The 22,232-nt window shown below is 46.3% G+C and overlaps 1 protein-coding gene across 1 annotated transcript; it reads right to left on the bottom strand.

The window, feature by feature from the left end:
- Window positions 1-1,377: 1,377 nt before the first annotated feature.
- Window positions 1,378-20,893, bottom strand: SCN3B (sodium voltage-gated channel beta subunit 3). Its single transcript, XM_069468790.1, has 6 exons — window positions 20,839-20,893; window positions 13,630-13,793; window positions 11,119-11,344; window positions 6,812-6,950; window positions 1,885-1,970; window positions 1,378-1,396 (listed from the first exon to the last, which is right to left on the bottom strand). The coding sequence occupies exons 1-5, from the start codon at window positions 20,891-20,893 to the stop codon at window positions 1,907-1,909; spliced, it is 648 nt and encodes a 215-aa protein (XP_069324891.1). The 3' UTR covers window positions 1,378-1,396; window positions 1,885-1,906.
- Window positions 20,894-22,232: the final 1,339 nt, after the last annotated feature.

Genomic DNA, 22,232 nt, shown 5'->3' with positions numbered 1-22,232 from the left:
GGCAATCATGACTTGGTTACAAGTTAGGTGCATGGTCCACTGGAACCAAGAGGAAAGTGGTGTGGTGGTGAGTAGCTTGCTATTACGATAAGCTGTGGCATCCACCAGCCATGGGGCCGGGAAAACCTCACTCTAAGTACAATTTTCCTAAATGTAAAGGAAGAAAAATGGTATATATTCTCTTCTCTATTTCAGAGGGATTGTGTGGGAAATTACCAATAAGAAGACTCTTGAATTTATTGCAAATATTTTCTTCAAGAACATAGGATTCTTTACAATGTGTTAAGGGTCTCATTTCAAATACTTCCCTAGGGAAAGAAGAGATGAAAAACTGAGCTTGTCAGGTGAAGTCCCCAACCAATGGAATATGTTCTTTCCCTGCAAATCTCCCCAGATCTGAGGGACATCTCTTACGGAATCCCAGTCCCCATCTTCTTATATCCCATATGGCATCTTTCCCCCTCTTACCACTGGGTGCTGAAGGATATCACACTTGGACCAGTCACTCAGTTAAAATGAAACATGAGATAATGACTAAAATTTTCCCCACTTTCTCTGCTCTCTCAAAATCTAGAGGGCGGGGACTCTGAACATTGCAGATTCATAGGTAAAACATTTGGAAGCCACCTACCCATCCCTCCCCTATCACTTTGCTCATGTATTCATCATCCATCCCAGACCAAAAAGCATTTTCTTAGTCTAAATAGCATTCTCAGATGCAGTTGAGCCTCCTATTCAGTTGAGTCCTGTGTGAGTCTCAGTTGCCTCTTATAAAATGAGGAATAATACTGATCCACAGAGATTTTGAGAGGAAGAACTTCAGAATTTCAGTCCCAATGCCCAGGTGGTGTGCTCCCCAGGGAGGGCACACATCCATTATCACAATAGGATTGGGACATCTATGACTTTTAAGAGCCACTTAAATTACCATTGGTCCTTCCCAAGTCTTCTGTCCTTGGCTTCTTGGGAGGACTGAGTCCAACCCAGCCCTTGGAGACCAATCCGGATCTAGCATGTCAATCATGCTCAAGGATCCATCACTGGAGAACCTAGAGACACATGCTTTGCTCTGATGTTCTGGCCCAGTGGGCCACGAACTTGGAAAAACTGACTTCAAGGAATCCAAGTTCATGACATGATTTTGCTTTAACTTGGCTTCCTTCTATTAAGACATCCATTCTCTTGCAGCAGTGGAGAATGAGCCAGTCCCAGCCAGTTAAGAGCAGAGGGAGGTGCTACCTCCAGCACTTAGAACAAAGTCATTTGAAGCACAGGGGAGAAATCCGGTTGCTTTCAGGTTTCAAACAGAGCTAGGACAAGGTGAGGTTGAATCCGTGTAGAAATGTTGGCTTCTTGGTTCTGGCAAAGTCTTATGGTGTGAAGAGGTCTGATGGAGCTAGGCGGTCAGAGGTGAGAGCTCAGAGATGGGTAGATGTATGGATGAACAATAGAAGGATGGGGGCGCAAAGGGAAGAGATGGGGCCTGTCAGCCCCTCCTGACGCTGTTGACATCACTGAACCTGGGATAGCCAGTCCCTCAGTGTTTAGGCCACCTACCAATGATAAAACAACTCACTGAGAATTGCCAGCCCAGCCCAAAGACTCTTTGTCCAAAGGAGGGAGTGGGAGAATTATTATGCCTTTGTCACAGTGGGCAAGTTCAAGTTGCCCCAGCATTTAGGTCATAGCAATGCACCTTCTGAAGGGCTTGACATCATGCAGAGTTTTGCGACTCAGGCATCAACTTAAAGAAGTATCCTGAGGGTGGGGACCCTGGGCAGGGTAGAAATTGATCTAAGGGACCAAATTAAAAGTCACTTCAGTTGTGGGTGACATCACCTGCCATCCACATCCACCTTCCCCACCCAAGTCCCTATTCATCACCTCCAGGCATACTGCTTCTGTTCTATTCCTCCACTGGTACCGCAGAATTCTCCTTGTTCTCTGATGGGATGGCAAGGTAGTCAGACCTACAGAGGACATGGGCAGAAGCGAATCAGAGCTTCAGCTCCTGGTGGTGGGAACACAAGGCAGGGGAGGGAGCAGGGGCCAGGAACAAGGACGTCTACAGAACAGCTCTGCATTTCCTTCGGGATGTGTTTCCCCAGAAACAGTAGGGTGACCCTGGTAGAATAACGTGCCTCCCCACATGTGCATATAAACACTTCTACCCGCACTGTATGTCTTCTCATTTATCCACATTATCTCCAAGACTTAGATTAAAATGTTGGTTAAACTGATGGGTGTGAAATTATATTTTATAGTTGTTTTAATTTTCATTTCCCTGATTACCAGTGACATTAGGTATCTTTTCATATATTTACAGGGTATTTGGGTTTCTGCTTCTGAAATTCTAGTGTGCATTCATTTTGCCAGTTTTTCTTCTGCAATATTTGTCTTTTGCTCATTGATTTTTTCTTTGGTCATTTCATATCTTGAAAATATCGGCCGGGCGCGGTGGCTCACTCCTGTAATCCTAGCACTCTGGGAGGCCAAGGCGGGTGGATCGCTCGAGGTCAGGAGTTCGAGACCAGCCTGAGCAAGAGCAAGACCCCGTCTCTACTAAAAAAAAAAATAGAAAGAAATTATCTGGCCAACTAAAATATATATATAGAAAAAATTAGCCGGGCATGGTGGCACATGCCTATAGTCCCAGCTACTCGGGAGGCTGAGGCAGGAGGATCGCTTGAGCTCAGGAGTTTGAGGTTGCTGTGAGCTAGGCTGACGCCACGGCACTCACTCTAGCCCGGGCAACAGAGTGAGACTCTGTCTCAAAAAAAAAAAAAAAAAAAAAGAAAGAAAACATCTCCCAGTCTGTTGTTTGTCTATAAATTTTGCTTATGGATTCTTATAATGAGCAACTGATTTTTGCATAAAATGTAATCAAATTTATTTTTCCTCTTTGAATTGTGTCTTTTGTATTTTGTTTGAGAAATCTCTATATTCCAAGGTAATAAAGATACTCTCTAATATTACCTTAATAGAATTTTCAAGTTTTACATTTTACTCTGTCTTTAAGTCCACTATTTTTGTTTAGTGTGAGAGTTGGGGAATCTGATTTTTTTCCCATATGAATTAGGAATTTTCCCTAGACCATGTTAGAGAATTCAGTCTTCCTTTCAGTGTAATGTTATCTCTGTCACATATCAGGTTTTCATACATGCATTAACTTATTTGGGGACTTTCTGTTTTGTTCTGTTTGTCCATTTTGTATACCTCTGTCAGTATCACAAATTCTTACTCTGATAGCTCACAAGAAATTTCTATCTCTGATAAGAGGAGTCCTACCAGCCACCTCTTCCAAACTTACTGTTCTTTCTTTGAAATGGTTTAGACCAGGGGTGAGCAAACTATGGCCCCAGAACTAAAAATAGCTGTTTGCAAACAAACAAAACCAAAGGACAGTATGTGTCAGAGACAATATGTGTCAGTATGGATCCTGCAATACTTACTGCCTGGCTCTCCCCTGGTGTAGACTATTTTTGGCCCTTTCACCTTCCATGTGACTTTTAAGATCAGCTTATTAAGTTTCTTGAAAAATCCACTTGGTATTTTGATTGGAATTTCATTGAATTTGAAGATTAATTTGGGAGAGAATTGTTTACAATAGTGAGGTGTTACTCTCCATCTATTTAATTCTTTTGGTAGAGTTTTGTAATTTTCTCCTTAAATGTCTTACACATTTTTGTCAGATTCGTTCCCAGGTACTGGAGAATATTTGTTGCTATTGGAATTTAAAAATTTTAAAAGATGTTTTAAATATTTAAATGTGTTCATAAATTTGTGGATGGACTATAAGTGATTATTATATCTTGATTTGTATCAACAACCTTGTGGAATGTTCTTATCAGTTATAATAGTTCGTTTATAAATTCTCTTGGATCTTCTATGTAAATAATCATAGTTGTGAATAGCGATAACTTAGTTTCTTCCTTTCCAATTCTTATCCTTTTATTCTTTGTATTTACTTAGTATACTACCTAGGATCTCCTAAACAATATTGAATAGAAGCAGGGAGACGTGCTATCTTCCACATGTTTCTGTATTATAGATATTTCTTCTACAGTTCCAACACACAGGATATTTGCTATGGCTGTCTCAGTAGCTGCCATTTACCACTCTGAAGATGCTTGGTGTTTAAGTATAGATTTATTTGTATCTATCCTGCTCAGGATATATTGTGCTTCTTGAATCTTAAGAGTCATCCCTTCTCAAACAAGGTAAGCAGATGAAATTAGAAATAGATAAATAAAAAGAGAAAGCGCCATCCCTTTCCTCAGCCATTCTCTCTCTGAATACTGTCTCTCCTACATTCTCTCTGTTCTGTTCTAATGGACCTTCTCATTTTGTTTCCGTCATGCTTTTTTGTTATATTTCACCTTTTTGTATCTCTGTGCTTCATTCTGTACAACTTCCTAACCTTTATCTCCTGGTTACTGGCACTAACCTTCTGTGGAACCAATCCGTTGAGTTTTAAATTTTATTGACTGTATTTTTCAGTTCCAGAATTTCTTTTTTGGTTCCTATTCAAATCTGCCCATTTTTCTTAGCAACTTACTCTATTCTTACGTTTTTGGTTTTGTTTTTTTTTCTTTTAGTGTTTTAACTATTTTAAACAAGCTCATTTTCTATACTTTATCAGGTCCTCCTGCATCTGAGCTCCTGGGATTTAATCCTGCTATTTGTTGCTCATCTTGCTCGTGCTGGATTGTTCTCTGCTGTGTCTGTGGGTTTGGGATTGGATTGTGAAATCAGATCAGCATTTACCTGGGGAATCCTGTGAGGCCTTGGCTGAGGGTGTGTCCCTTCAGTTTCCTTGGCTTCCACATGACATTCATGGTTATCACTGGCCGGGGGACTGATTTTGATTGAATTTCTCAGTTTAGAGCTTCCTGAATCATGTGGGTAGCATACATTTAAATCCCAAACATTGTGAGATCAGGCCTGTGCTTACTAATCCTGAAGAATTTTTTATTTTTCTCCTTGGAGTCAGACCAAGATGGATGTTTCCTTGGCTTTTCCCCGGACTGATGAGCTGATTATTTTCTGGTTCTATCCTTTGTGTGAGTTGTGGCCCTCTGAGGATCCTGAGTCTGCAGGGAGTCTCTGCTCCAACTTTGTTTCTTTTCTTTATTCCTTTTCTTTTCTTTCTTTCTTTCTTTCTTTCTTTTTTTTTTTTTTTTTTTTTTTTTTTTTTGAGACAGAGTCTCACTCTGTTGCCCAGGCTAGAGTGCAGTGGTATCATGCATCATGCTCACAGCAACTTCAAATTCCTGGGCTCAAGCAATCCTCCTGCCTCAGCCTTCCGAGTAGCTAGGACTATAGGTGTGCACCCTGACACCCAGCTAATTTTTTTTTTGTTTCTATTTTTAGTTGCCTGGCTCATTTTTTCTATTTTTAGTAAAGACGGGGGTCTTGCTCTTGCTCATGCTGTTCTCGAACTCCTGACCTCAAGCAGTCCTTCCATCTTGGCCTCCCAGAGTGCTAGGATTACAGGCATGAGCCACTGCACCTGGCCCAACTTTGTTTCTTATGTAGGCCCAACTGTAGGCTCTTTCTATCCAAGAGGAATTACAGTCTCCCTCAGCATGACACTTCTTTCTATCCTCAGTTGTAACTTTTTACATCCCCAAGATCATCATACCTATCATGTAAAATGATGCTTTTTTAAAATTTTGGCTGGGTGTGATGGCTCACGCCTGTAATCCTAGCACTCTAGGGAGGCCAAGGCGAGAGGATCGCTCAAGGTCAGGAGGTCAAGACCAGACTGAGCAAGAGTAAGACTCCATCTCTACTAAAAATAAAAAGAAATTAGCTGGACAACTAAAAATATATAGAAAAAATTAACCGGGCATGGTGGCACATGCCTGTAGTCCCAGCTACTCAGGAGGCTGAGGCAGGAGGATTGCTTGAGCCCAGGAGTTTGAGGTTGCTGTGAGCTAGGCTGATGCCACGGCACTCTAGCCCTTGCAACAGAACGAGACTCTTTCTCCAAAAAAAAAAAAAAAAAGTTTCTCTAACATTTCTAAGTGGCTTTCTAAGGCTAGGCTTTTTAAGTTATTGCTTCAGCAATGTTGCTAGAAATCTGTGGGGTTTTTTTCTATCTTTCCTCTCCCCACATAACAGGCCAGCGTGATCTCTTATAGGCCCTTTACTCTTACAGACCCCATCATTTCCCCCATGTGTTCATGTTGGAGTGACTAGGGTTTCGGAGAACATGGCCAAGGTATAGGCGGGACGTTAGAGGATTAGAGGCCTCACTCTGGGTATTCAATCACTGCCGGCTTCTAGGGGAAGGAACGTGCTGCCTGGAGCTCCTTAGCTAACAGTGGGCAGCGCCCAGGTGGCCCGAGGAACTCCATGGTGTAGAGCAAACAGCTGAATGTGACAGAAAGAGCATGGACATCAGGAATGGAGAGGCCTGTGTTCTAATCCCAGCTTCTCCTCTCACTGTCTCTGTGCCTCAGCAAGCCACTATGAGCCTGCTTTGGCATTTGTAGAATGGTTATAATAACGCTAGTTTCATGGGGTTGTGGTGCAGCTGAAGGTGCTCGCCTTAGTGATTGAGTGTGCAGGCCAAGAATCAGCAGACTTGAACTCAAAGCTCACTTTGCCTGTTACAATGGCCTTGGGCAAACTCTGCCACTCAATGTCTTTGTCTGTAAAATGGGTATAAGCATGCTGTCTACGTCATAGTTTGCTATGAGGAAGAAGGTGAGGGATATATGTAAATTGCTTAGCACCTCACCTGCGAGGGCAAGTATTCCGAAGGCACTAGCCATCGTTATTACTCTGGCATTTGGGGACTTACGCATTTTCTTGGGCCGCCTCTTCCGCCTTTGAGACCTTTCTGTAGCAATATATCATCTCGATGAGCAGCCACAAGGTGAGGAAGACCAGAAGGATGTACATCATGATTTCTGAGACCACGGAGGTGAAGTCCTCTCCAGCTGGAAGGAAGAGACTGAGGCTCAGAATATGTGTCCGACAAACCCATGGCTGTCACTGGGGTCTTAGGAATATGAGGCTTATATTTAAGTATGGCTTAAATAAGCGCTGAGTCTGAAGGAACTCAAGATGTCACAGGAATTCCACATCCTCTGACTCTCGTGTCCGTAGCTTTCCCACTGACTTTCATCAGCTGCTCTGGAGACAGGGCTGAGGCAGAGGGATGGGTGGACAAAGACGTAAGAGAGTAGCAGAAGGAATCCTGGACTCAGAGCTAAATACAGAGAGTCGGGTCCCAATTTTGCTATTTACTGGTATGTAAATAGTCATTTCCCTTACTTGAGACTCAGTTTCTTAATTTGTAAAGTGAGAATCATAATTGACACGAGTCAGGGTTTTTGTGAATATTGCATTACCCAGTATATTTAAGAACATCTTATAAGATTTAGGCCGGGCACGGTGGCTCACGCCTGTAATCCTAGCACTCTGGGAAGCTGAGGCGGGAGGATTGTTTGAGCTCAGGAGTTCGAGACCAGCCTGAGCAAGAGCGAGACCCCGTCTCTACTAAAAATAGAAAGAAATTAGCTGGACAACTAAAAATATATACAGAAAAAATTAGCCGGGCATGGTGGCGCATGCCTGTAGTCCCAGCTACTTGGGAGGCTGAGGCAGGAGGATTGCTTGAGCCCAGGAGTTTGAGGTTGCTGTGAGCTATGCTGACGCCACAGCACTCTAGCGAGCGAGACTCTGTCTCAGGAAAAAAAAAACAACAACAACAAGAACATCTTATAAGATTTAAAGGTGTCAGGAGCATGCCTTACTGCAACCACTCATGTCCTCTGAGAAGGTGGTGGCGTGCCCTATCCCTAGGGAGAGCGCACTGGAAAATTCGTGCAGTGTCAAAACAGCCAGCCCCCCCAGCGATACGAGCACATTCTTTACAAGTCTGGATTAGAAACAAGGACCTTCCAGGTCATCCCAAACCCAAACAGAAATATGTACTGAGGATTCAGAGCATTAACCAGGCTCTCCTCAGATCGGATCCTGCCACTTCCCTGCTTCACACCCTTCAGTGTTCCACGCTGCCCTTAGGATGCAGCCCGGACTCTGTTCACATGACACGCAAGGCCCTTCGCAACCCAGCCCTTCTCACCACATCTCCATTTGGTTGGCCAGAAACGCTTCTCATATACACTCTGCTATTTTTGAATCTGTGGACATTGCTTCCTCTTCCTTCTTCCTGGATTGCACCTCCCACCCCATTGCTACTTCTGTCCTCATCGCCCATCCTGCTTTTCAGTCTCCCAGGAGTTCTTCTGCACTCCACTGAGTCCCTCCTTTGTGAAACTGTCCTCAGCTCCTCATGCAGCATTATTCACGCCCTCTCCACCCACTTTCTTCATCCATCCAAGGAGTTCTCAGGTTGTACTGTGACATGTTTCTCTCTCTTTTCTGTTGACTGTGCGCTTACTGAGAACATAGTATTGATATTTCTGAATTATCAGCCTGCTGTCCCATCTTGGAATATGTGAAGTGCTCAACAAGTATGTGTTGAATGAGTGAATATAAGTAAGTATTGATCTTCTTTGTTTCATGACCAACAAAAATGACCATTAAAACATGTGACATGCCAGATGTCCTGATACACACACACACACACACACACACACGCACACAGATGCACACACACACATACACACACTCCCTGCCAGTGGAAAGAAGATTGCAGCCCCCTCCCCCCTTGCCAGCCCCTGCCAGCAAGTTAGACTCATGGTCCACAGTTACCCATAGCACCCAAGTCATCCCCAAGGCCTTGCTTGTTAGAAGTACAGCATAGCCAGCCATGACCTTCAGCTAGCACATAAGAATACCACCGTACACCTCAAATGCCTTCTCAAGGCCTGGCGACTGCCTGATGCACTAATTGTGACATGTTTGGCATAAAGCATGCTGTGTCTTTTTAAATGCAGTAACCCAGAAGCAGTAACACAGGAAGATAGCCTCAGTATTTTTAGTCATTGCTAGGTGAAGAGGCCTCAGATTTCTGTCTTAAGGCCAAGAAGTGACAGCCCAAGTCAGGACAAATCCAACTAGAACAAAGAGAACCAGGGAGACTCCCTGGGACCACAGGAATGGAGATGGGGTGAGGTGTGTCACAGTGGAGTGTGCAGCTCTGAGCATGGGAGGGCAGTGAGTATCTGGTGGGGAGGGACTGCCAAGGGGTCACAGAGGCAAAAAAAGAAAAGAAAAAGTAGCAGGGGCTGGGCATGGTGGTGGGGGGAAGGAGGCAGTGGAAACAGAGCCAGCCTGATAGGCAAAAGCTCTGGATTCCAGTTCTGCTTCTGGTGCCATTTTGCTTCCTGTCCCTGGGCAAGCCTCTCGCTCTTGCAGAGCTCTGTTCTCCCCGCCACATAATGAGGGGCACCCGCCCACCCCCTGGGGAGTCATTTCAACTTATGTACGCCAGACCTCACCCAATCCTACTGAACTCACACCTGCAAGGGTGCTACGGAAGTGTCTGCATTTGGAAAAAGCCAATTTGTGTGATCCTGATGTCTGCTGTTTGTTCAGAAGCCCTGGATTAAACAACATCCAAGCATCCTCCAGCCCGACCATCTTCGAGGCACAGTGGTTCTGATAATAAATCTGTTTTTCCTTCTCTTTTTACCCGAGGCTTGCTGTGGTGCCTGGCAGGCAGACTAGCTCAGCTTTGCTACTTTCCACCAGCCTCGCACGAGGGTCCCTGGAGGCAAAAGCCTACCTTGCTAGGGTCTGGCTGGCACCAGCCGCCAGTTCCCAATGGTGACCAGTAGAGGGCTCTAAGCTCCCTTCCCCAGGGAGAAGACGTGTGTAAACAGAGGATAATGGAACCCACCTGAACAGAAGGATACCTTAGAGAGCTTCCCGTCCAACTCCTTCATTTTACACAAGAGGAGACGAGAAGACAGGCTCAGAGAAGGGAAGCGATTCGTCAGGTCTTGATTCAGGCGGCCTGAGAGTCCTTCTGCACTTTCAGAATTTACCTACCTTCCATTTCAGTCCTATTGTCTGACCTGTTACGTCTCTTTCTCCTTCATTCACTCTCAAGACTGAACAATCTTTGCTTCATTATTTTTATCACAATGACATGATTAAAAAAATAAGTAAACTTGTGGCCTGGAGGTTGGGATTCCTGGATCCTTTGTTCTAGAAAGAGCCCTATCTTTAACTTGATCTCTTCTTTCATGCCCCACACTGGTGGCCTGCTCACTAGCCTGCATCTCATGGCCGTGATAATACTAGGAACATGCTGGAAATAGACTGTCTGAGAAGGGCTATAATGTCATCCTCAGGATTCTGCACTCGGATTGCAGCAGAAACATTTGAGTTAGGTTTCTGGAAGGACTTCTCAGTCACCAATAAGGAAACAGCTGAAGGAGTCTGAAGATTTTAAACTACAGACTAGAAAGCTATCAACTTATCCTCTACCCATTCTCAGCTAAGAATGAATTTATATAATGAGAGATGCCACAGATAGGGAAGAGGTTGCAGGTGTAATTATTTTGGAGAAAGGCAAAAGACAAAAAGATTATCAAACTTTGGTTTAGAGAGTGGTTCTCAAACTGTGGTCCCCTGCAGCAACCACAGCCCAGCAATTTGTTAGACAATACAAACACTCAGGCTCTGCCTATGGTATCAGAAGATCTGGGTTTTAAAAAGTCCTGCAGGAGTTTTTGAGGCTTGCTGAAGTTTGAAAACCCCTGGGTTAGAGATATGTATTACTTACAGACAGGAAGTGAGATGACTTCTAGATAATCTCATGAGATTTCTCTGAGCCCATTGAGTCAGGGGTTCGACACCGGCCAGAGAAGAAAGAGTAGCTGAATCGGTAGCTTTAGGCCTCATGGAGGCTATCCTCTTTGTCTAAGGGACCGGGAAGAGGTCATTCTACTATCATCTCCAAGACTTTCTGCTATGAGAAAGGCATAGAAAGGCAAGATGGTTGGGCAGTTTGTAGGAAGCTGGCTGCCAAAGGAAGATGGGTCAATGGTGACATTTTCAGATGTCACCATTCCAACTACATGGGTTTTTGTACTCTCCAAGGGTCTCACTTGTGTGGAAATCCAGTGCTCCCCTTGACCCCCGCCCCCAAAGAGCAGGATGCCCAGAGACTCTGTGTCTCAGCCTCACCCTCCTCGGTGACCCGGAGTGGGATCAGCCGTGTCGTCTTCACAAAGGGCCGATGTGCCTCAAACTCAAACTCCCGGGACACATTGCAGGTGTAGAGGCCGGAGTCATTCAGAGTGACGTTGAGCACAGTGATGGACACATCCTGTAGGTCCTTGCTCCCGTTCCACTGCAGGCGCCCCTGGAAGGGGCTCTCCACCTCCTGGTGGCCGTTCCGATACTCGTAGATCTGCAGGTAGAGGAGCAGAGGAGGGTAGGCCGGGAGAGGACAGAGGGTAGGAGAGCCGAGATGGGGGAAGGGCAGAGAAAAGGAGCAGAATTGTGCATGGACAGGGAAGAGAAGGGACATGGTCCTGGGAGACCCAGAATGTGGGGGAGGAGGGGACGAAAAGGCACAGAGTCTCTAGGCAGCAAGGGGTAGGCAAGAGCTTGGCAGAAAAAAAAGAGGTGGAAAGAGACAGAACAGAGGGGGTGAGAGAAGCATAGGGGAGACCAGGAGAAGGGAGTGCGAGAGAGTAACGATTGGAAAGAGACAGAAGGAGAGGACAGAGAGAGGGCAGGGTGTGTCACGGGGCCGCCGGTGAGAGAACAGGTGTAGAGACCAAGAGGGGCAGTTTCATTAGCGATGAGGACACTGGAGAGCCCTGGCCACAGCACTGGACTCTGCAAGCTGGTGCTTATCAGGGCCCGCGGGGCAGTCTGGGCCAGCCATGGGAAAGGGACTCAGAACACCAAAGCGTGGCAGGTGAGCCCAGAGCCACCACCTGAGGGGCGCATGCCAGGGTTTTTGCTTTGGGCTGAATTATAACTGAAATCTGGTCTCTTACATTTCTTTTCTCAAACCCTCCCGCCGTCTGACACGACACACATTTCTCTGCAGCTGTGCTGTCCATTCTAGTCTCCGCTAGCTGCATGTGGCTACTTAAAGTCAAAGTCAAATTCCTAGAAATTAAATAAAATGTAAAATTTGGTTCCTCAGTTGCACTAATCACATTTCAAGTGTTCGTAGCCACATGTGGCTAGTGGCCACTGTATTGGACAGCACAGGTAGAGAACATTCCAGCGTCACGAACATTTCTGTCAGATGGCATTACTCTGGACTTCCACCATTGCTGTTCCAGTTCCTTTTCCTCCTTCAGAGCCACCCTCTCCTCACTTTGGGCAGGCCTGCAAGCAGTGTCGGCAGCTGGCACATGGCCAGGCCTGCGGCCCACAGGGTCTTTGCACCTGGCCAAGACATGCAGCCTCCTGCAAGCTGGGGACTGGCCCTGGCTGCAGCTTTGCTGATGTGTTGCTGTCAAGCCCGAGCCAGACTGGGGGGTCTCTGCTGGTCCCAGTCTTGGCACCTAATTGGAACAAATCTACATCCAAATGGCTCATGGAACCTAGATTAGAAAGGAGTTCAGCTTTAGGAAAGCTAGAAAGAAGAGCAAGCAAAACTCAAGTTCATCATTCTGCTGTCTCCATAAACAAATCTTTTTACGGAAAAACTTGCCCCCAGGAAGGCAGGGGGTGCAGTAAGAATACCTGTGTATTCAGCTGCCTCGTGTCTACTGTCAGACCACCTAAGCTTTCTTACTACCTTCTCTGAGCCTCAGTTTCCTCGTTTCTGTATACATATCTTTTCTCTAGCAAATACTTAACACGGTGCTTACTATGTTCCAGGAACTATTTTAAATGCATTAAAAATTACAGCTCATGTATCCCAGTAAAAACTATGATTTATATCCTTTTTTAGAAATGGGGAACTGAGGTACATAAAGGTTGAGTAACCTGTCCAAGGGCACAGCTAATAGGTGTGGAGTTAAAATCAAACCCAGGGAACCTGGCTCTGGAGTCAGTGAACATATAAATGATTGTCATCTCCAAGGTGGTGTTCAAAATGTTTAATGCACACTTCACCTGCCAGTGGTGAATCCCTTAGTTTCTAGATCACGGGGAGGTCTGGGGGTTTCTGGTGGGAAGGATGGTGGTGGGGCCACCTGGGAGACTTGGCACAGCAAGTATCTGCTATAGAACAATCTAAATAGTGCACCCACTGATGTGGCTGTGCTGGGCGTAACAGTTGAATACCAGTCTTGGTCATCCCTGTCCTTATTTCACTGGGATCATGAAAGTTAAAGGAGCTAATCTGCGTTATTTCGTACAATGATGCTTCCTGTTATTTCAGGAAGCATCATTATGTGAATTTAATCTATCTAATAGGAGGTGCATAAGATTAAAGGAAAACACCTGCCTGACAGGGTGCCTGTCACATAGTGGGCTCTAAATGCAGTCTATCTCTTTCTCCTCCTTTTCCTGCTTGCAACCAGGCGTGCTTGCAGTTGGCCAAATGCCCTTCCTTTCACAGAAGCTGGGCTGAATTAAAACTGTCAGTTATCTGCTGAGGAGCTGTCAGTGCTTGGAAGAGAAAGAGCCAGTGTTTGTTAGCTAGGCATCCCCCGGACTGTCAGGAGGCAGGCACACAACCACAGAGGCCAGCAAAGAGAGGCCAGAGTCAGCAGGCAGACATACAAGGAAATCTTTACCGCCCTCGGGCCTGTAGAACCATTCTACCACCGTGGTGGCCTCCACCTCCTCCCTCTTCATGCAGGAGATGCAGCGCAGCTTCATGGGGTTGCCCTGCACGGCCTCCGTCTCCGAGGGCACCTCCACACACACGGGGAAGCAGACACTGACTGGAGAGAGCACCGATGACAGGGAGGGAACAGCAGGTGGTAGGGAGGAGGGTGACAGCAGAGAGGCATTGGAGACAAGGAGGGAGGGCGGAGAGACAGAGGAGGAAGAATCATGAGACAAACTTGAAAATAGCCATGTACATGTGTCTACACCTTCACCTGTGCAACCTGAGTGTACATGCTCAGAACAAACAGGTGCAGAGCGAGATGGAGGAGACATGGCTGATCCAGACATTGAGCGAGAGCCTTCCCCTGGAAGCAGTGGAGATGCAGCACAGTATATACTTGAGCCCTGCCCTCTAAGCCTTAGAGTCCCGGTAGGAGACCGGCATGCATGCATCCACCCGTGAACCGTCCATCTCCCCAGCCACACACACACTCCCGTCATTCAACCACCATTCATTGGAATCCACTCTATGCCAGGTCTGACGCTAGAGATACAAAGACGAATAAAATACTAAACACAACCCAAAGGCATTTATAATCTAGTAGGGAACACATACTCCTGTGATTACACCAGACCACAGCAAGGGACACACTAGTGATGTGCTCTGTTCCCAGAGAAAGGGCAGTTAGTTACTACTGGTTGGGCTGGGGAGAAAGGAAGAGAAGGATGGTGAGACATGAGCTTAGCAAGGTAGGTGGGGCCCATGCTACGAAGACCTCTGTGTGCCCTTTCAAGTATGAAGCATCAAATGTTTTAAAGCAAGGAAGAGATGGAGTCATATCTGCATTATATGAAAACCGTAGGTAATTCCGCCTCATGGTGCAGGATGGAGCAGCAGTGAGGAAAGTGGTGAGCAGACCATGAGGCTGGAGCAAAGCTCTACTCAGAGGAGTAGACGGGGGCAGAGCTGAAACCTGAAGAGAGATCAGACTGTGGGACACCTGGCTTGTCACATGGAGGTTTGTTCTTATACTTCCTGCCCTCCAGAAACTCAAAGCCCATTATAAAAAGGCAACTTTCTGATCAAAATTTCAGGATAAGTCAAAAGTGAGACAAGGCTGCCAACAAAATAAGTGCAAATGTGGGCTGTGTTAACAGATGTACAGTGTGCAGAAGGAAGGGGGAGCAGTTCTTCTGCACTGTTCAGAACAAATCTGGACTATTATGATCAGTTCAAAATGTCACAATTCACAAAAGAGAACTCCCAAGCAAGAGGGTGAAGGGTCTGGACACAAAGTCTGGCGAGGACCAAATGGGAGGATTTGGGGTGCTTAGCTTGGACCCAGGACATAGCTATCTTCAACTCTTTGAAGGCTGGCAGGTGGAAGACAAATTGGATTTTGCTCAACTCCAAAAGTTATAAGAAAAAAATAAGTTTAGTGCAATAAAAAAAAAAAAAAAGAATTTTCTGGCATTGAAGCTGTTCACAAATGCAACAAACTATTTGGTAAGAGAGTTTATATCTCATTGTTTGCAAGATTCAAAAGTAAGGTGACCACCAAGGATTCTTGTATCAGGACTTCCCATGTCCCTTCTGATGTTGCCTACTCATGAATGAATAATAAAAACAAAACCCCTAAAAAGAAAAATGAAACAATATACATTGACATTTAAAAACTGGTAAATGATCAGCCTGTTCATCTACTGGCAGAGAGTTCTTTTCTAAAAGCAGAGGAAAGCTTTATTTGGGTGTAAAATAACAGTGTTATAAACTAATTTTGAGTCAAAATTACATTAAATACATTACATCACATTAAATATGGATGTAGAAGGGAACATATTTCATTTTTAAACATGGAGTTTAAAAACTAGTGGCACTATAATTTAAAGTTTAAAAAAATCAAGGTAAGGCCAGGAGCAGTGGCTCACACCTGTAATCCTAGCACTCTGGGAGGCCGAGGCGGGAGGATCGCTTGAGGACAGGAGTTCGAGACCAGCCTCAGCAAGAGCAAGACCCCTTTCTCTACTAAAAATAGAAGAAATTAGCTGGACAACTAAAAATATATAGAAAATATTAGCCGGGCATGTTGGCACACGCCTGTAGTCCCAGCTATTTGGGAGGCTGAGGCAGGAGGATCACTTGAGCCCAGGAGTTTGAGGTTGCTGTGAGCTAGGCTGATGCCACGGCACTCACTTTAGCCCGGGCAACAAAGTGAGACTCTGTCTAAAAAAAAAAAAAATCAAGGTAAAATAAATGTAATTGACTTTTAAACTCCCAAGCAAGCTGGGCCAATCTTATCTGGCACTCTGCAAGAGGGCCTGCTGCTTCTGCGGGTGGAGCACCACTGTGTTAGAGAGACGTCCACATCTAGGGAGAACTGATCAGAAACATCTTCAGCTTGTAATAAGTTTGAAGTTTTGATTAATACCTGGTTTTAAAAAAAATGAGACGTGCAAAAGTTTGTGAGTTTTGGGCCTTAGGGCACATTCATATTTAATCAGAAGTAATAAAGGTAAGTTAGTTCAATGTTGACGACCTCGGAAGCAGATTAGGAAAAATTCCAAGGAATGTACAGGTACAATTACAGAGGCAGGATGAAGATGTGATTTGGCAACGGAAGACCTGGATTTGATCTACTATTTAAACTTTCTGAGACTCAGCTTATTCATCAACAAAATGCTGAAAATAATATCTACCTAGTAGGTTTGTCATGAGAGTTCTATGGATTAATTTACATGAACGTGTCACTTATTCATGTTATTTTATTCTTCATTTATTTATTTATTTATTTGACAAATATGTTGAGCGTCTACTGTGTGCCAGGCATTGTTCTAGGTACTGAGAATACAACAGGGAAAAAAATAGAACAATCCTGACCCTCATGGAGCCCACATTCCAGTGGGGAGAGAAGGAAAACAAGCAACATTACAAAAAGTGCTATGAGAAAAAAATAAAACAGACTAGAGGAGAGAAAGCGTGCACAGGGCCATTGGAGATGGTCTCCCTGAGAAGGTAACACAGAACAGACACCAGAGGAAAGAAATGAGCATATAAACTGTAAGAATATCTTTGTGAAGGCATGCCAAACAGAGGAAATAGCAACTCGAGGGGCCAAGGGGCCCACAGGAGTGTGTTTGTCATGTTCAAGAGACAGCAAAGAGCCCACTGTGGAAAGTACAATGAACAAATGGAGAGAAGCGGATGCAGTAGAAGAGGCAGGCAGGGCCAGATCGCGGTGGGTCTTGTCAGCCGTGGTTAGAACTTTGGCTTTTGCGTAGAGTGACATGTGAGCAGGGAAGGGTTCTGAGTGGAAGAATGATGGAATCTGCTTTGTACAAGATCACATGATCTGATGCTGGGTTGAAAAGAAACTGAAGAGGTGAAGGGGACGAGGGTGAAAGCAGAGAGAACAGTTAAGAGGCTTGTATGGTGATCAGATCGGGAGATGGTTTCTCTTGAGTGAAGATGGCAGTGGAGCTAGTGGTGTTTTAAAGGGAACAATTCGCTGGATTAACATCCTTGAACAGGTGAGCAGTGATGTGCTCTAGTAACTAGGTAGATGGGTCGGCAGAGGTAGGAGCACAGCCAGTTCATTTATAGTTAGAGGAGAGGCCAAATAGCTGCAGTCGGGATGGTGAATGTGGTAGGACAGCACGTGGAGCAGCCCTTCTCTTTTCCAAGTTGCTCCTGAGGTGACAATAATTCAAGGCATTATCATAGAGCAGGCCCCACTGCTTCCCTTCTCCTGGCCAAAGCACGGTTTCAAGGCATGAGAACTCTGCTCGTGCAGTCCTGGAGCACACACTGCAGAATGGCCACAGAGTCCTCCGCCCTCTTTGCTTGCCTTTCACACTGTGACTCGCTGCTCCCTCTTTCAAGAGCTGAAATCTGTTTCCCCACCCCTTGAGTCTCTAGCAGGCCACTGCCTTTCTTTCTGTGAAACTCTCTAGGTATCCAAGAAAAGGTTGTGCATGTGGCAGGAGCTCAACTCACATTGCTGACTGTAAATGGTAAACTCCTGGAATGATATTGCCCAAATCATTTGGCCTTTGGTCTTTAATTTCCATAATAATAATAATGAAGAAACTTATGAGAAGGAAGAATATGATATAATAATGACGATTAAATTTAACAAAGGAGTAGCATCAATCTATCATGAGATGGATAGTAATGTGTATTGAACCAATTCGTCCAACACCCCCAAATCTTTCTTTCCTTTGGGCACTGCCAAATTGCCCCTCCTGAGCTTACTCTAGAATGCTTTCCTTTGCACCGACATAATGAAGGCTTTGATTAGTATGTAAATAATTTCCAAAAGGGGGTAATAAATGAAGCTATTTTTAAATTTTAACACCCTGAAATGACTTGGGCTATCAGATTAGCCAGTGAGTTAGCAGGGCCCTGAAGGAATAGGATGCAGGAAGGGCTACTAGGGGAAGTCGGGAAAACATCCTCCAACATAGCGGACAGCTGGGAGGGAAGACCTGGAGAGGAGCAAAGAAGGCACTAGGATCTAAAGGATGGCACTAGGACAGGTGATGGCGTGGGGGAGGGTGGGAGAGTGGCTCAAAAGAGAAATGGAAGGACAGGTGCCTTCCTGGCAATTATGCATGGCAGCATGTGTCCACAAGAGGTGCTAGAAGGAGCATTGGAAAACAGAAATGAGAAGATAGGGGTTCTCCAGCAAATCCTTTCCCTTCCCTGAGCTCATTTTCTCATCTCTAAACTGGAAATAACACTCTTTCCCCTGACTACCCCATAGGATTGATATGGGGACCAAAAAAAAGCAAGGGATTGAAAATTGCTTTGTAAACTGTAAAGCACCAGGCAAATGCAGCTTTTAAAAACTATATTATTATGTACTTCAATAAAGGGAATAAGGGAACTTTTTTCAATACATGCAGAAAGTAAATAGAAAAGACTCTTTTCATGTTGAACATGGTGTAAAAAAAATCAACTTGGGGAGGGGGAAAGCATCTAAGTTAAGTGCTTTCCAATATTGCAATTACATACAAATAAAATGAAATTGCATTTGTGAAGTGAGGCTCTTTTTCTTACATGTAACAACCCGGCATCCTGCACCACACGTCTTTCCCTTCCTCAGCTTTTCAGTTTGGTGACAATGTTCAGATCACAAAGAAGCTGAGAATAAGTAAGAATGTGTACTCATCTTCCAAAGGTTTTGGCGGGGGGGCAGGGGGTAAAGGTCGGGGGGAGGGGCACTCTGACAATTCTAGCAATATTCTGTAAATATTTCCCTACCATTTTGTGGTGGAGCTTAAGGGTATGTTAGATTTCATCTGTGCCAACTCCCAAACTTTACATATCAGGAACCAGATAGTATTTTAAGGTCGTTGCATAGTAAGCTAGTGGTGGAGCTGAGATCCCAATGCAGGCTGTGCAAGACCTCGTCAAAAGATTCTTGGACTATAGCATGCTCTCCCCATCAACTGGAATTCAGGCAGGGACCCTAAAAACTTAGATTAGAGTTTAGGAAGAAAGCCTCTGCAGAATCTCACCCTAACCCTTTTCTACAATTTCAGCTTTACCCCCACTCTTTTATCCAGACTAACCTCTCCTATGCCTTGTGTCCCTAGCCTTAGCCTCCCCTGAGGAAAATCAGAAAATCTCAGCTTTAATCTACAAGGCAGGTGAGATCATTGGCAGCCTATTATATCTGTTTCATCTCCAGGTCTGGTCTACTCTACTGGGGATGGCTGGTGGTAAGCCTGCCCTTGGGGCTGGAATTACTGTCTCTCTTCAAACTTCCTAGATTGTCTCATCGGGCATTTTGTTCCACAGGAAGCTCAGTTCTACCTCTGGTCACATGCAAAATCCTGATAATGCTAGCAGCTAGAGTTAGTCCTGGAGGCTTGACAAAGTGATGCTAAGGCAAAGAGGCAATTCCCATCAGCATGTCTGCTACTGCACAGGCAGAATGAGTTTCATGCCAACCATGAGAGCACAAACCCACATGCCTACTTTCAGTAAGGCAGGTGGGTATAATTGTGTCCAATTATCCTGTTTATTGATTATAGCATGGAGGAAGGTAGCTAAGATTATGTAAAGCAATATATCAACTGAAGAGCACCTATATTTGGTCTGAGGATCTAATCATAGACACCAAGGCAGAGATGCCCAGAACCAGACACACATACATGCACATGCACGCACACACGCACACACACACACACTACTATGCTTTCACCAATTCATTCAGATGTCTATAATAACATGCTCAGACACACGCTAGTACACACATTCAGACACTGAGACATACATTTACACACAGTAAAACATTGTGTCTAGTACATGTTCAGGCATTATCACGTAGATTCTTAACTCCCCTTACACACATTCAGGCACCCCACTCCAAGATCATCCGTGACACTCTCCTGACTGTTGCAAGTGTAACACTCCTTATTTGGAGGGGGAAGGTCACCTCAGTCTCTCACAGCTGACAAGCAAGAGTCTATTCATCTTTGAAGACAAAAACCCAGCTCCCCAAACACCAAAGCATCTCAGTTCCACATGTTCACGTAAAAAAAAAAAAAAAGAAAGAAAGAAAGAAAGATGCATTTCACTGTTGCCTATTTATCTAATGCATAGCAGCAAATTGCTGAAGCCTGTTTTTCTCCCATTCCTTGTTAAAATTAAGCAGATGATCAACAACTAAAGTATTTTCACTTTCAAAATTCATCTATCCAGCTTTTATCATCATCATGATTATTATTTTTAAGGTAGAAAAATAAATTCAAAGACCCAGCAAGCTTTCCAGGAGTATTGACTCCTCATTAAGAAATGAAATGTAACTGCAAATGACACCTTTTTTTTTTTTATAGTGAACGTGACTACATTTCCTTTCAGCAAAGGGAAAGGAAAAAAAAATACTTTGGAATTATCAGGAACCTGGAGGAATGGTGGTAGAATCGCCAAAGGAGGCCAGGGAATAAAGCAGCAGGGCAGTGGGGAGGCGCCTTTCCAATCTCAAAATCCCAGCTCTCATGGATCCCCTACGGATCTCCATGTCTGGCAGACGAGCACGGGAGGAAAGCCAACCAGAGCTCCGTCTTGTCACCAACGACATCAATAAGCGTTATTATGGTTAGCATTATTACAGCTATCTGCATCTCGCATGGCAGGGTGCTGGTACTTACCCCAGTAGATGAGCACTAGAGAAGCCAGGGGGAACAATCTGTTGAAGGCAGGCATCTTCTTCAGCTGTTGGCTTCCCAGCTAAACAGAGAGATTCCCTCAGTCAAGGACTGCGCCCTCTCAGATTCTTTCGAGGAAACCCTCTGGGACGAACTGCCCCAAGGGGGCGACTTTCTGATTGAAAGAAGGACCAAGCTCCCGTGCCTGGGGAGGCTCTGCGGGCTTTGGAGCCGGGCGGGGGTTTCTGCTCGAAGCTTCCCCAGCAGACCGCCCCAATTCGGGGGAGCGAGCAGCAGCTCTGCGCGCTCTCCCCGGAGCCGGAGCCGGTTGCTGGGATCCGGCTCAGCACCAAGGACAGTAGCTTCCCCGCCCACCCCGGAACTTCAAATCCCACTTGCTCCCGGCCTTTCTCGTTTGCGCCCGGGGGAAGCTCAGCTCCAGCGGTCCTAGGAGGCTGGGGGGGTCCACGTCGATTCTCCTCTCGGCTCCCCTAGGAACAGCTACGCTCGGACTAGGATCCACCGAGACCGGAGCGCCGGCCGCATCCGCCCAGGCCGGTGTCGCCAGCTGGGCGTGTCCTCACACCCGAAGCCACCTGGGCCGTCCGTCTGGGCTACAGACTTCGTTCCTCTTCGGTCCCGTCCACACCCGCCCTCGGCTCCCGGGGGAGGTCCCGAGGGGCGGGGAAGGAGGCAGAAGCCCCCGTTTGGCCGGCGACCTCAGAGGTGGGGGTGGGTGGGTGGAGAGGGTGAACCCCTCCCGGAGCTCGCCCCCGATCGTGCGGAGCCCCGACCCCGGGTGGCGGGCGATCAGCCGCCCCTCTCCAGGTCCCCCCGGCTTGCGTGCTCTGTCAGCCTTGACATGCGCAGGCGGCTCCCCGCCCCCACCGCCACCACAGACCCTCCCCTAGAGCGCACTCCCCACCCACTAACAGGCGTGCCCCTCCCGGGGCGGAGCCCGGCGCGAGCGGGGGCGGAGCCGGGCGGCGCGAACCCCTCGGGCTCCGGAGACTCCCCGGCTCGCGGGCTGGCCCGCTATTGCCAGGTCTCCCTCTCCTGCAGCCCCCGAGCGCCGGCGCGCCGCCTCCCACCCGCGCGCACCCTCCAGGCGAACCCGCTCCTGTTCCCGCGCAGACAGCTCGCTCCAGCTTCGGGAAGGGGAAGGCCAAGTCTCTTTCAGGCGATGATGTCATCTCCAATGTACAGTACTCGGCTCCCGGCTTCGCCCGCCCGACCCCATCCCCTCCGGTTCTCCCTGTCTAGCCTTTGTCTGGCCGTGATGAATCGGTTCCGGACGGCGAACGCAGCGACATAATCCCCGCTGCGGGCAAGCGGGGTGTGAGTGAGGCGCACCTGTTTCCATGTTCACCGCATCACCCGGGGCGGTGATCCAAAAC

The sequence above is a fragment of the Eulemur rufifrons genome, chromosome 6 (assembly GCF_041146395.1).
Source record: "Eulemur rufifrons isolate Redbay chromosome 6, OSU_ERuf_1, whole genome shotgun sequence".
In the NCBI taxonomy this organism is placed as follows: domain Eukaryota; kingdom Metazoa; phylum Chordata; class Mammalia; order Primates; family Lemuridae; genus Eulemur; species Eulemur rufifrons.
The sequence above is the reverse complement of the archived record's forward strand: the minus strand, read 5'-3'. Positions and strand labels throughout refer to the sequence as shown.